The sequence below is a fragment of the Physella acuta genome, unplaced genomic scaffold, assembly GCF_028476545.2.
Source record: "Physella acuta isolate Inbredline_101_S28 unplaced genomic scaffold, ASM2847654v3 ptg000202l, whole genome shotgun sequence".
Taxonomy (NCBI): Eukaryota; Metazoa; Mollusca; class Gastropoda; family Physidae; genus Physella; species Physella acuta.
Window position 1 is genome coordinate 226,999 of NW_026731721.1, and position 16,229 is coordinate 243,227.

Below are 16,229 nucleotides of genomic sequence, written 5' to 3' on the forward strand. Positions count from 1 at the left end.
CATGCTTTCAGAGATGAGATTATGTGTGTACATGTGAATAAGGCTCAAACTAAAAAGTCAGACTAATTATAAATAAACACTTTAATTAAAGCTGAGTTGTAAATTTATTCTATAGATAATAAAATATATGTAGTTCGCATAAATATAACAGGTATGCACTAGAGGAGAAATTGTATCTTGTGCACTATTGTAGTTAGAGTAATGCCCCTTGAGGGGGGTCCTATCAATCATGGTGTTTCAACCACATCCTGTGTCATGCTGTTATTGTAGGCATAATGTATCTGTCTTATTGCTCTCAACCATCAACTCAAAGCATTTAGTTATGAATTAAATATTTTTAAACAAAGCACCTGAACAAAATGTTAGAATTAAGTTAAGCTTCTTACCGACTAATCATGAATTAATTTTTTTTAAACAAAGTACCTGAACAAAATGTTTGAATTAAAATAATTTAGCCTTATACTGACCAACACATTTGGAGGGATCTGTAGTGTTTGTAGTGTACCCAGCCCTACAGGAACATTTAAAGCTGCCCACTGTGTTGGTGCATGTTTGTTGACAAACTGGGCTTTTAGAACTGGTACATTCATCGATGTCTGACAAGTAATGAACATCTTTAGAATTACTGATGCTGAATTTATATTTAAAATATAATAATCTGCACACCGAAATAACTATAATTCTAAATTAATATCAATTTTTCCCTTTTAAAAGTTCAAATAACAGTACTATGTCACACTTTAAATCCCCTATTCTTGCTTGTCACACATAAATAATAAAACACAACCCCCCATGCTCCAAAAATATAACATCATTTATAAATTCCATCTCTTCATTTTTTTCAATTTAATTTTATCTACAACAATCAACTTTAGTACATAGTAAACATGTATTTAAAAACTCAATATGGTAATTCAAAAGGTTCACTGTTGTAGTAGTTACAGACCTATAACATGATACTACAATGTTTTACATTAATTTCAGTAAACAACTGATGAAATAAAGGGTCAAAATGACTGACCAACACATTTGGAAGGGATTTTTTGATTGGTTGTGTACCCATTCCAACAGGAACATTTAAAACTGCCCACTGAGTTGGTACAATTCTGTTCACAGACAGGAGTTTTAGAACTGGTACATTCATTGATGTCTGAAAATTTAGAAGTGATGAATTTTTTGTATATGTAAATTGTTATAAAGTCATTTGAGATCCAAGCTCTATTTTTGTTACAACATACTAGAATTGTTTTAGAAAGGATTTATTAGAACTCAATGAAAGTTTTATTATAGCACATAATAATGGGTTTTAATGACATCTCTAAATTAAATAATTATGCAGATTGTGTAACTTATAGTTAGCTGACATAAATCTAGATTCTGGACTATTTAAAATCTTATGCTGACAATGTCTCAATGCCAATTTTCCTTAACACTTTAACAATAAGTATTTCAGAAAACCACAACTCACCTACGCATTTGTTGGGATCTTTACTGTTGCTAGTGTATCCAGTCCTACAGGAACATGTATAACTGCCCAATGTGTTGGTACAGTTGTGATCACATACAGGAGTTTTAGAACTGGTACATTCGTTGATGTCTGGAGAGTTATTAATAATATTTATCATTAATTAATTTAGTTCAAACTAAGCAAACATTGAGAGCTTTAAGAAGACAAAACTTTTTTAAAGTATAAGTTATGTTTTAGTGTAAATGTTAAAAGGTTTTGAGATGCGGGTCTTAGAACTCTTCCTTTAATAAATAGATAATTCAAAGCAAATTAAATAAAGAACATATAGCTCGTAACATATATCTTATGTAAAAATCATAAATATTTTTTTAAAACCTGCTTTACAAAATGCACAACAATTTAAAAATCTTACTACTGACCAACACATTTAGTGGGAGCTTTAGTGTTGACGATGTACCCAGGCATGCAGGAACATTTAAAGCTGCCAATTGTATTTGTACAGTTCTGCTCACATACACAATTACCAGGACTGATGCATTCGTTAATGTCTGGCAGTACATTTGGAAAATTCTGATTAAAATTCTGAATTTTACATTTCACAGTAACACATTAAAGATTTAAGTCTGAGAATAGTTTTTTCATCACTGCCCATATAGTATAAATATTAATATTATGGCATCTTTAAACATTGTATGTTAAAAACTATACTGTAAGTATAGTTTACAAAACAAAGTTATAAAAAAACAAATGCTTATTTGTTTATTGTAATTATGTGTAAAGGGAAAAAAATGTAATTGTGTTGTAGAAAACTTGTTCCATGTTTTTATATTAAGTAAGACCCTATTTATTGAAAGCCTTTTAAGCAGGATAATTATTGATAAAAAAGAAAAATATTGAATTCGAACATGCATGGTAGGTAGCAAATTGGATTTCACATTATATTAAAATTTAACTAGAGTCTTTAAATTTTTATTTATAACTTTTTCAGTACTTCTAAAAATATCTGGAAATTGTAAAATAAGCATTTTTTTTTCTAGTAGGCCAACTAATGTAACTTGCGATATTAACAGTTTTTATCCTAGCTTTATTCTAGCCCTGAATTTAGCACTTGCATAAATCTACATCATTACACTAACAGAGTAACTGATAGGAATGCCTCATTATAACTGTATCAGTTGTGCTTACTATACAGTTGTTTTGTTATGGGCTAGTTTAGACAGACTATTTTAAACACAGGTATAATGTTTCAATTGAAAACCAAGAAAAATTGTAATTGTATGACTCATACTAACCAACACATTTGGTGGGGTCTTTGCTGTTGACAGTGTACCCTGCCCTACAGGAACATTTAAAGCTGCCCACTGTGTTAGTACAATTCTGCTCACAAACAGGACTTTTAGAACTATTACATTCATTGATGTCTGATAATTGATAAAAAAAATTTTTTAAGATTTGTAGTGCTACTAAATATACTACTAAATAGAATAAACAATTAATACATAATCATTTATTTAAAGGTTTGTTCAGTTTTTTTATCACAACAAAATAAAACAATAGAAATTCATCTCTTCACAGTAAAATGAATAAGCACATCACTTATCTAATTTGCAAGTCTGACAAAATTTTCATTTTGTTAATAGTTCATCATCAAATTTAACATTTGGGCATAGATTTATAATTAATAGAAATTATTCTTTAATACTGACCAACACATTTAGTGGGCTCTTTACTGTTGATGGTGTACCCAACCCAGCAAGAACATTTAAAGCTGCCCAATGAATTGGTACAATTCTGCTCACACACAGGAGTTTTAGAACTGGTGCATTCATTGATGTCTGTTAATGTATAAACATTTAAGGAATCTTCAGGCTGGGTGTGGTGTTTACAAATTAATCTTACTCCAAAAACAAAATATCAGAAATTTCTTTTGAATATATATTTTTACAAGATAAAACATAAGTAGAAAATAATTATTATAATTGGAGGCAAAGCAGAACAGAATTAACACTATTAAACAAATTATTAGAATAGTTAAGAGCTACTTTATTGAAAATCATACCATTTTTACACAAAATAGACTTTACATATAGCTTTTGTCATGATCTGTTTGTACTTCAATTTAAATTTTTTTATCATAAAACTAATAAATAAAACTGACCAACACATTTGCCAGGGTTTTTAGTGTTGATGGTGTATCCTGGTCTGCAAGAACATGCAAAGCTGCCCACTGTGTTGGTGCAATTATGCTCACACACAGGGTTGCTGTACTTGGTACACTCATTGATATCTGACATTTTTAGAAACAGTAAAATTAATACTGCTGGACTTTCATACTAAGGCTTTTTTTCAGTGGAGCTTTGTATGAAATTATTAAATTGTCTTAAATTATTATTACTATAAAAAATATTGTGCCTGTCAAATTATCTTTTTAAGTAAATAATGTCATATTAATTACAATAGAAAACTTGCATTCACCAAGCTGTTTACAAAAGTTGGTTGTTTTTTTTACAACAGTCTTTTTATTCAAGATTTTTAATTTAGATATTAATGAATTCGGTCTAACATGAACATGAATTTTTTTTAAAACGTACCATCACAAGCTGAAGAGTTAGTTTTACTGACAGCAAAACCTGGACCACATGAACATTTGTAACCAGTTTCAGTGTTTGTGCAAATTTGTTGACATTTGTATGAGCTGCAATCAGCTGTTGATTAGAAGTAAAAGATGTCTTTTTATCCAATACAGTAGCGCAATGAATCTAAACTACATTTGATTATAATGTCCATTACAAAAAATACTCATGCTGATATTGGTTGAGAGTAGATTGGTGTTTGCGGATAGAGGTGAATGTAAAGTGAAAAAGCCACTAATCTAAACAGTTATCTAGAAATAAACATATAACACAAATAATAGTATAAGCCACTTATGTCAAAAAACTTTTTTATTGAATAATGGATGGAAAAGTTTGACAAGATGACTTTCTATCAAGATAATCAATTTTAATAATAAAACAATGGTCAGATAATTTTTTAATCAACTTACAAATAGTTTGCAACAATGCTTTTAACAACATTAATAAATATTAGCATCAACAAGAAACAGATACTGACCAATACATTTGGTGGGGTCCTTTTTGCTGATGCCATAACCAATCCTACAGGAACATTTGAAACTGCCCACTGTATTGGTGCACTGATGCTCACATACAGGCTTGACAAAATTGTTGCATTCATTGATGTCTAACAATGGACAAATATTAATTTGCATATCAAAATATATACTCTTGTAATTAAAAGTTAAATAAATAAATTTAAAATTATTTAAAAAAAATTAAAACCAACAATTTTCCAAACCAAGATATTCATAATCACATGAAAATTCTCAGTACTGACCTATACATTTGGTTGGGCTTGTACTATTGATGGTGAATCCAGCCCTACAGGAACATTTGAAGCTGCCCACAGTATTGGTACAGTTCTGCTCACACACAGGGAGGATGGTATTGGTACATTCATTGAGATCTTCAAAAAGTGATCTTTGAATTACTAAATAGCTTGATTTTATCATTAACACAGAATGTTTCATTTGAGATTTCTAAGATACATTAGTAAGGGCTAACAACTCCAGATTACCAAGTGATGGTGGATGGTCAAGATTATGCAAAGAAAATATGTTAATACATTAATCGATTAAAATAAAACAAAATGCCTTGTCATTAATTTTTTGTTATCTTACAGTGTAAACTTGCAATACTAACCAACACATTTGGTGGGGTCTTTACTGCTGATGGTGTAGCCAGGCCTGCAGTAACATTTAAAGCTGCCCACTGTGTTGGTGCATTCTTGCTCACATACAGGACTTTTAGAACTTTTACATTCGTTGATGTCTGACAATTTATAAACATAGATAGGATTACCAATACGCCGTAATATATTGAAACATATTCAATTACACACACACAAGAGATTTAGAGATTAACTTTTAGACTGCTAAATATCACTTTTAAAATAGACTATTTTATATATATATATATATATATATATATATATATATATATATATATATATATATATATATATATATATATATATATATATATATATATATATATATATATATATATATATATAGATATATATATATTTATTTATTTATTTATTTATATATATACATATGTTACATACATTTTACAATCTTTAGAACTTTTAAATGTAGGCCCTAAAAACAGCCATTAGCTGATCTGTTTTAAACCAACCACATGCTCATTCTTAACATGTAACCCATGACTTATACATTATTCTCTACACATAAACCACAACCTATATGTTAGTGTAACATCAACAACAACGCATATACAAGAATGTCATAGATACAATAAATTTTCAGCATGGAAAATTTTTTTTAGTTTGTATTAATAATATAGATTATAATTTCATAAAAACTTGATAATTGAAATAAGAATAAATCCAAATGAAACAATAACAAATACGCCAACTGACCAACACATTTGGTGGGGTCTTTGCTGTTGACAGTGTATCCAGTCCTACAAGAACATTTGAAGCTACCCACTGTGTTGCTACAAATTTGGTCACACACAGGACTGATAGAACTGGTACATTCATCGATATCTGACAGGTGGCAAACATTTTGATGATTAAAATAGATTTTATGTTTATAAATACACACCTAAAATGATCTGTATTTAACCGTAATTTATCAACTTTCAGCATTATGCTAAAAATAAAATAATTTATGGCATTTCATAAATACATTTTTTAGAAAGAGTCTCTTTGTAAATTATTTCCTTCTAAAATTGCAAACAATAAAGTTGTTTGATCTTGCAGCTGAGGTTATTAAGCAAATTGTCGAAATGATTGAAAGTAAAAAGGCATTTTATAAAAAATAATAATATGACTTCAATAAACCTGTTACATAAAGCTTATCAACATTTTCATATAAATTTTCTACCTCTTCTACAGAACAAGTACAAAACACAATTAAAATATGAAGATTATGCTAAAATTGTTTCACTGATTTTAATAATTAGAGTGAATTAGATTATACTTCTATACATCTTTCTAAAAAAGAAAATTATTATTTTAAGATTTATATAATGTTTTAATTAGAAAATAACACTTACCCACACATTTGTTGATATCTTTACTGTTAATGGTATAGCCTGCCTTGCATGAACACTGAAAGCTGCCCACTGTGTTTGTACAATTCTGTTCACATACAGAACTCTTGGCACATTCATTGATGTCTGACAATATAAAGACAACATTAGGTGATAAATTGATGTATTTCAATGTAATAAACATACATGCTTTTTAATTGAACATATCTAATAAGAAAAAAACATCGAAAATTAAATTTTTTAAATAATTTTGAAATTGTAAGTGTTACGTCCCTTACATGTCCCCTGCTTGTGTGTGTGTGTGTTGTGTGCTGGAACGACAGGTACCCTCCCTTTGGTGTATAGTTGTATCCCTTGGTTGAGTGTGTTTACATGGTGCGAGAGGTGTTCACGTGAGGTGTGTCAGGTGACGGGTGTCAGAGCGTGTGCTAGTGTGTGAAGCAGTTAGTTGTAGTGTGGCTGTGGACGTGGAACATGGAACGTGGTGTTGAGTATTGTATTTATGTTGTAGACCCGTTTTGATCCTTTTATTATTTAAGTACTGTATATATTATTAAATATCTTATTATTATTGTTATTATAGAGTGTTAGTGTTATTGTTGTATACGTCGTATTTGTCTGTTGTTATTTATATACCCCTAGATTCTAGAACCCAACAGTAAGTTTAACAAGAGTTGAGCATTATTATACTATTTAGAGCATTGATTTTAAGTATAATTCAATAAATTAAAGACATTTTACTGAGTGATAAAATCTGATTGTTTGGTGAAATTTAAAAATTATAATATGAATAATTTATAATTATAGTTAAATTATCATTACTGACCAACACACTTGGTAGGGTTTTTGCTATTAATGGTGAATCCAGTCCTGCAGGAACATTTAAAGCTGCCCACTGTGTTGATACAATCCTGATCACATACTGGACTACTTTTCATACTAGTACATTCATCAATGTCTGATAATGTTTTAATAGTTTAGGTCAAATAATGCTGTATTAAATGTTACTATCTTAATGATTTGATTAATATGATGCAAAAAAATCTTATTCAAAGTTTTAGTTATTATAAATTCAAACTAAGTAGTGTGTGGTACATAAATAAAAGTTAAACAATATGTATAACATTTTTAAAAAAAAAAAGAGTCTAAGTACAGACCAGTCCAATGATCGCCATTCAAAATGTAAGTATAATAAATCTACAATGACTCCTTTTTAAATTTATTCTTACAATTTGTAATTAAGATTTTTATAATAAATCTACAATGACTCCTTTTTAAATTTATTCTTACAATTTGTAATTAAGATTCTGAGAGACAACAAATATTTACTCTAAAACTGTGTGTGAGATTCTGAGAGACAAAAACTATGTATACTAAAACTGTGATACTCACCAACACATTTGGTGAGGTCTTTATTGCTAGTGATGTAGCCTTTTCTACAGGAACATGTAAAGCTGCCCAATATGTTGGTGCAATTTTGTTCACAAACTGATTTAGAACTGGTGCATTCATTGATGTCTGATAATTATTAACATTTGCAGGTTTAATGTAACTTTTATATTAAAAAAACTATATTATTCTCCAAACTGATAACAATTATGATGTACTTTAAAAACATTTAAACAAAGATTTTTCCCATTTTTTACTATCATGGCTTGGGGAGTTTGGACAGTAGTGTGGACAAACCCATACCCTAACATCTATGATACAGTGCCTTCTTTGTTTACATTGTTAATTTCAACCTACATAATTATGCTGTTAATATTGCAAAATGTTAAGAGTTTAAAAACAAATAAAAACATCAAGAATGAAAAATTGAAAAAAGTGATAAATATTTCATAATAAATAGCTTAAAACGAGAAACAATGTTGATGGTTGTATGAAGTTAATAGCTTTTAAAGAAAATAATTAGAGAAATCTCCTTTAAGAAATAATGTAAATTGTTTTTTAACCATGCTATCTTATTAAAGTAAAAGGAAGAGAAAGAATATTATGTCAAGTCAAGGATTCAAGAAGATTAAACAACTTTGTCTGACTGAAAAAAAAATTAGCATGTAGAGAGTTTCCAGTGACCACTTGTAATCAAACTGTTCAACTTATACAAAACATTGTATTTGTTTGTGAGAAGATGAGAGATGAAAGGGGACCAAGACAACATTTGGGAAAGTTAAAAAGAAAATGAAACAAAGTAGCCATAAAAGAAGTCTCTAGTTATGTTGGGCTGAGAAAAAAAAATGATAATTTGATAGTCATAAGCCCATACCAAAGCAAAAGTAATGGAAAAAAAAAAGGATGATTCTTTTTTCACCGCAATCATTCCTAAAATAAACAAACTACATATATATTAAGTCAAATTTATCAGAATTTGCATGTTGAATTGAAATGTATAAAATAAAAAAAAATATTACTAAAAATGAATCTTTTGCAAAATTTACCCCAACTAAAAATGTAAAGAATAAATAATTAAAATTGACTTTTATAAAATATTCACTACTGACCATCACATTTAGTGGGGTTTGTACTATTTTTGGTGTATCCAGCCCTACAGGAACATGTGAAGCTGCCAGGTGTATTGGTACATATTTGGTCACACACATGACTTATAGAACTGGTACATTCATTGATGTCTGAAAATGTATGAACAGGAATTTAGAGCTCTATTTGTTGAACATGAATTTAGAGCTCTATTTGTTCTAGAATGAAATAGCACAATTTTAGAGTAATATTTGTATTAGAATGAAGTAACACAATTTTTGAGATACATTTGTAGTAGAATAAAATAGTAACATATGGTGTTATTCCTTTGTTAAATGTATAAAGGTTATAAAAAATCTCATAATTAAAAAAAAAAATTAAAATACTTGAAAAAAATAATCCTTTAATAAAATTGAACACAAGATCTCTATATAACAAAAAAATAATTATAAATCAATCAGTCTGTTTGTGAGCTAAAATATCATTTTTTATATGACTGAAAGTTTTCCAGCAACTAGATTCATAATGCTGTTTATTTGGCACGAGAACATAAGCTTAATCATCTTTATAACTATAAAGTAAGCAATATAATAGGTAGGCTGACAATATAATGATATAATGTTCTTTAATGTTATTATTTTTATTTATATTCATCAGCATAATATTAACAGTGAAAATAATCAGTAATGTAAAAAAAGAATTTTATTATCAGTAACATATTATTTAATAACTTTAGATAAATTATCCCTAAACAAATCAACACTGACCAACACATTTGGTGGAGTCCTTCCTGTTTGTGGTGTATCCAGCCTTACAGGAGCACATATAGCTGCCTGCTGTGTTGGTACATATTTGCTCACACACAGAACTTTTGCTACTACATTCATTAATGTCTGATAATAAATCAATGAATTCGGGATTTAATGTGCTGTATCTTAGAATCTGTATCTGTATCTAATCTATATCTAGATGTGTGTCCAAGTCCAAATCCATATATATATATATATATATATATATATATATATATATATATATATATATATATATATATATATATATATATATATATATATAAAATCGGCCACACTAAAAGTAGATCATTATTTAATATAATGTCAAAATCTGATTAGTTTATTTAATTTTCAAAAAGCTTTTTGTGCATTTTTAGCTTTTTTACAAAATTATATGAAATACTAGAAGATGAATGATGTTAATTAATTACTGACATAAATGATTATTCATAATATATGTAGTATGCTACTGTAAGACTGCATTTGTGTTTTTTTATGTCAAGCTATTTATTCTCATCATTAAAAAGATCATGCTCTCTATGTAAGCTAACTGATAATATAACTCATGGTTTTTTGTTAACATTATACCTCAAATGTTTAATCACATACAGTAAGATAATAAGCAATCACTTTAAAAACCACAATACTGACCAACACATTTGGTAGGATCTTTACTGCTGACAGTGTATCCAGCCCTACAGGAACAAGTAAAACTTCCAACAGTGTTGGTGCAAATTTGATCACATACAGGCTTGCTAGAACTGGTACATTCATTGATGTCTGATGATTACGAAGGTTTTATTTTTTTATAAAGAGTTATAATGAGCCATCCATAAATCACATTACTATGTTTTGAAGATTTCTTTTCCCACTCCATTTTCCCACTCATTAAAAAAAATTGAGAATCTCCTCTAGAGTGACTTCACACTTCAGCCAACTTCCTTCCCTAAAGTTAATTTATTTTCTTTTTTTAAAACACAAATTTTTTTAATGCCTATTATGTTGGGTAAGGATTATTTACATTGATCAATTCTTATTAAAACTAACATTAAAAATCTTTTAAATGCAAATTAATATCTTACATTGAAATTTAAAAAAAAAGAGACTAAATATTAGTATGAATTCACACTTTGTTACAAAAAGTCAGAGTGTGACACTGCCTAGATAAAAAAAAATTGGATGTTTTAAAGATGATGAAACTTTAAGAAAATGATAATTTTAAAATTATTTCACAAAACATGCCCTTTAATTAGTCGTGGATGTTTAAAATTTTACAATCAATTTTTTAAACTTTTAGTTGAAAGATTAAGAAAATGATTATTTTAAAACTATTTCACAAAGCACGCACATTAAATGTTGGATGTTTTAAGTTTTACAATCTTTTTATTTAATTTTAGTTGAAAGATTAAGAAAATACTTATTTTAAAACAATTTCACAAAAATTACAATCCCAGATTGTAGTTGCTGACAAAAGATTGTTTCATTTATTAACATAGCTGATTAAAAATTAAAACTCAAAGGACACGACATAGCTCAGTTTACTTCCATTATAGAATGTATACATTAAAAATTGACAATTCTTGACAATCTTTTATAACTTCATATCTATATAGTTTGAGCTAATTATAGAGCAACTAATTTATCAATCAAACAGGCTACTGACCAACACATTTGGAGGCATCATTCCTATCAGTGGTGTATCCAGCCCTACAGGAACATGTAAAACTCCCTACAGTGTTGGTGCAAATTTGATCACATACATAGCGGCTAGAACTGGTACATTCATCAATATCTGATAATTTTAAAAATATTATGATTTATAGTTCTAAATATTTATTAAAAACATGATGACATTTTCAATTTAAAAGTTTACTTTTTTGATAAGACATAATCAATGATTACATTATTTCTTGATATTTATATTTTTCTCCTTAAGACAATACTTTAAAAATGTAAGTACTATTTATTAAAACGTATTTGGAAAGATTTTTACAAACTTGTATTACATACAAAATTATCTTTATTCTAACATAACCAATTGATTACAGTCTTGCTTTATAATTGTATTTTGTTTCCTTAAGAGAGCTTTTTAAAAATCTCGAAATACTTATGTGCTTAGCACCATGTTTTAAAAGAAAGTTTTGTAAAGATTTTTACAAATAAAGATCTTTATTGCAATATTTGAAAACAATATTGTGATAAAAACTTACCTTGACAAGCTGAAGAGTTAGTAGCACTGACAACAAAGCCTGGACTACATGAGCAGATGTAGCCTTTGCCTGTGTTCCTGCAGATTTGTTGGCAAGGGAAAGAACTGCAATCACCTGTTAAATGAGAAGATATGGAAGATCTAGAAAACTGCTGAATATTTTTCCTTTCATTAGCAACACAGACTTCTAAAAACAATGTTTTAAGGGTAATTATAAATGTATTAAAATCAAATTATAATACAGTTTACAAGTGAATAACAATTGGTTTGACAGATTTCTTCAAAATTGAAATTGTAATTATTCAATCTATATCATTGTAGCCTATATATTGTAGGTATAATCAATTGATGCAAAAATATTCCACTACAAAATATAATTAGATTTGGAATTTCATCTCTAAAATATTATCATATTATATTGCAAGCTTTACTAACCTCATCTGTTTAATAAGTTTTGTTTATCAAATATCAATGCATTTTATCTTAAATTCAGTTGTGCTAGACAAGTGTTTTATATTAATTCCAGGTTTACCTTGAGATTGAACTTACCACACCCAAGTCTGTTAGGACCAGTTGCAAAAGACTTGCCATCATAGCAACATCCATAGGTACTCTCTTCACAGCTCCTTGTTTCAGCTGAAATTAACAAGCTTATATTCAGTTCCCCTGTCAGAGGGAGGAATATTTCTCTCAACTGGAGAAATTTTGAAAGTTCAGCAATGGGAAAAAATCATAATCATGAAATAGTAGTATATTTTGCAGCCCAGTATAACATTATATTAAATAAATTTGATGGTAAGTGAGGGGCTGTATGGTACAAAATGTAAACAAAGCAACAAGTTGTCTAGACAAAAACTGATGTAACTAAGAAGCAAAGCTAACAGTTTTTGTTATGTAATTTCCATTGTCATTTATAAGTAAAGCAAATTTGAAATCACTAAGATTAAGTATTTGTTATGAAAAAGGTTTTACAACAAGCTTTTTAGATCAATGATGTCACAGACCAATGGAGCAGAAGGTTAAGGGGGGGGAGGGGGAGGGGAGGGGGGGTTCAAATTTTTATAAAGACACATCTGATAAGGGAGGTTAAAGATATATAACATAGAACACATTCTATCTCCCTATTTCAAATAGATTAAGGTATATTAAATAATTCGCATTCACTTGAAAATAATTATTTGGCCACTAACCAACGCATTTGGTGGGGTCTTTGCTGCTGATGGTAAACCCAGCTCTACAGGAACATTTAAAGCTGCCCACTGTGTTGGTGCAATTTTGTTCACATACATGCTTGAGAGAGGTGGTGCATTCATCAATATCTGGTGGTTTTAAAACTTTATTTTATTGAAAAAATGACAAATTTTAGAATAATAAATACAATACTACACTCCACACTTTAAAAAAAAACTTAGTGCTGTATCTGCAACATGCAGACCATTAATTGGAAAGTTAACAGGGGTAAACTATTAAAAAGTATATGTGATTAGTCATTTATTAATTCGCAAACATCTTTTTACAATTTCGTTTTTTTTAAATTAAATAATCACATTCATTATAATACTGACCAACACATTTGGAGTGGTCTTTCTTCTTGATGGTGTACCCAGGCATGCAGGAACATTTGAAGCCACCCAGGGTGTTGGTACAGTTTTGCTCACACACAGGGAAGGAAGAGTTGGTACATTCATTGATGTCTGCCATTTAAACATAATCATTAGGCCTAATTGTATCGCAGTTTATTATAATAAATAAAATATTCCAGAAACATTGGATAAAAAGTTTATTTTAAAAGAGGCACACCAAAAGACATTATTTCAAGTGGATGATGTTCTTTTATCAATTTGCTTTATATGTAATATGAACTTTGGGTATAATAAAAAGAAATAATGCCTATGACTGTGAATGTTATTGTGTATGTGTAGGCCTATACTTGATATAACTATGAAGATTGTATGTCACTAACCAACACATTTGGTGTGATCTGTACTGCTGGTGGTGTATCCAGTCCTACACAAACATTCAAAGCTGCCCACTGTGTTAATGCAGACATGTTCACACACGGGACTTTGAGAACTGGTGCATTCATTGATGTCTGAAAATTGATACAACATTTGTGTTGGGTTTGATATTAATACATATAATACCTCACTCTATACACTACACTTGAGCTAAAAATTTAAACATGATATCAAAAATTCAAAATAATTGTAAATCAGTATTTTGAGTTTAAAATAAAATATATTTGAGCCACTTACTCTAATCAATGTTTTATACCATAATAAATTGCAAAATATTAGCAAAAAGAATCATATGAAATAAATAAATAAATAAATATATATATATATATATATATATATATATATATATATATATATATATATATATATATATATATATATCACACCTGTACGCCAGCACTCCAATTCACATATTGATGATTATCAATAATGGCAAATGGCCACCCAGGCACTCAAACCAATGTTAAGTAATGTACTGATCTCTTAAATGTTTATTTCCTATATCCTATTGTTTTATACTTTATACAATAAACTAGGCCCTTGATCTATATACTATATAAATAATTTTTAATAGCCTACAAGTTTATGTAGCGCATTTTTAGGGCCTAATGCTTAATACTAATGCCTAATGGGCCACTATATTGAGAAATCTGCAGTCCTACTTTCAAATAAGCATAGAGCTCTATAAAATAGTATAACTATATGCCGCCTACTAATAGGATCTAGATCTTTGCCATTTGCGAAGGTTCGTTCAATTCTGACAGTTGTCTTGATCAACAATTATTATTGGAGTTTTAAAAAAAAAAAAAAAAAAAAGTTGTCGCTGAATAATGAACACAACACTTACCATCACAAGCTGAAGAATTGATTGCATTGACAGCAAAACCTGCGTTACACGAGCAGGTGTATCCGTTGCCATTTTTCTTGCAGATTTGTTGGCAGGGGGATGAACTGCAATCGCCTGTCAGTTGGAAGTAAAACATGGGTTACTCATCTTCTTCTACACAAATAAATTCTGTATGCCGTTGGCAGGGGAGGTAAGCTTACTTTGACTCCGTCCCCTTTACTTTTTAATGGAAAGCTTATCTTAGTTTAGAATCTTTAAAAAAAATGTATATATATATGTCCTATATATATATATATCCTATATATATATATATATATATATATATATATATATATATATATATATATATATATATATATATATATATATATATATATATATATATATATATATATATATATATATACTTTGTTTCTTTGAGGGGGGGGGGGGGACACCACGAAGTGCCGCAATGGGTGACACCCGATTTAGCGACGCCACTATGTGCTGGTACCAGTTTAACAACCGAATTGTAACACTCACCACATCCAGCTCTGTTGGGGCCTTTTGCAAAAGATTTGCCGTCATAGCAGCATCCGTACGTACTCTCTTCACAGTCCTTTGCTGCCACTTAAATAATTAATGCAAGCAGGTATTATTGGCATGTTTTGGATCATCCCTAAAGTGACTAAATATCGCTTCGGGGATCATCCATAGATGACGTTATGACGTTACACTTTTTTTTTCACAATTTTACGTACGCCTCCCCTTCATCAAACATCGTCACAAAACCCAGACCCCCCCCTCCCAACCCCTAAAAATGATGAGACACCTCAGCTTACTACACCCCCCCCCCCCCCCCTTCCTCCTTCTCAAATTTTTATATCAAAACATCGATTTTTTTTCTAACATATTGACTGAGCTTGTCCCACAAAGTAGTTTAATCAGTAGTTTAATCAGTAGTTTAATCATATGTTTAATCAGTAGTTTAATCAGTAGTTTAATCAGTAGTTTAATCAGTAGTTTAATCAGTAGTTTAATCAGTAGTTTAATCAGTAGTTTAATCAGTAGTTTAATCAGTAGTTTAATCAGTAGTTTAATCAGTAGTTTAATCAGTAGTTTAATCAGTAGTTTAATCAGTAGTTTAATCAGTAGTTTAATCAGTAGTTTAATCAGTAGTTTAATCAGTAGTTTAATCAGTAGTTTAATCAGTAGTTTAATCAGTAGTTTAATCAGTAGTTTATTCAGTTTCTGAAACAATTTACAAAAACCAGTTTCTAATGCGTGAAATAAAATCTAAAATT

General features: G+C 29.3%; 1 protein-coding gene across 2 annotated transcripts in view; it reads right to left on the bottom strand.

Annotated features, from left to right (window-relative positions):
* Positions 1–16,229, bottom strand: part of LOC131937182 (fibrillin-1) — a 67,457-nt gene that overhangs the window by 4,428 nt on the left and 46,800 nt on the right. The window contains exons 6-20 of one of the 2 annotated variants that reach the window (XM_059294396.1): positions 15,469–15,555; positions 14,947–15,060; positions 14,045–14,173; positions 13,647–13,775; positions 13,272–13,400; positions 12,631–12,717; positions 12,083–12,196; positions 11,536–11,664; positions 10,524–10,652; positions 9,849–9,974; positions 9,105–9,233; positions 2,761–2,889; positions 1,888–2,016; positions 1,022–1,150; positions 468–596 (exon numbers count right to left, since the gene is read on the bottom strand). In XM_059294396.1, coding sequence (XP_059150379.1) covers positions 468–596; positions 1,022–1,150; positions 1,888–2,016; positions 2,761–2,889; positions 9,105–9,233; positions 9,849–9,974; positions 10,524–10,652; positions 11,536–11,664; positions 12,083–12,196; positions 12,631–12,717; positions 13,272–13,400; positions 13,647–13,775; positions 14,045–14,173; positions 14,947–15,060; positions 15,469–15,555 — 1,818 coding nt within the window. The remainder of the gene's footprint in view (positions 1–467; positions 597–1,021; positions 1,151–1,887; positions 2,017–2,760; positions 2,890–9,104; positions 9,234–9,848; positions 9,975–10,523; positions 10,653–11,535; positions 11,665–12,082; positions 12,197–12,630; positions 12,718–13,271; positions 13,401–13,646; positions 13,776–14,044; positions 14,174–14,946; positions 15,061–15,468; positions 15,556–16,229) is intronic. The other variant, XM_059294395.1, reaches the window with a different exon arrangement.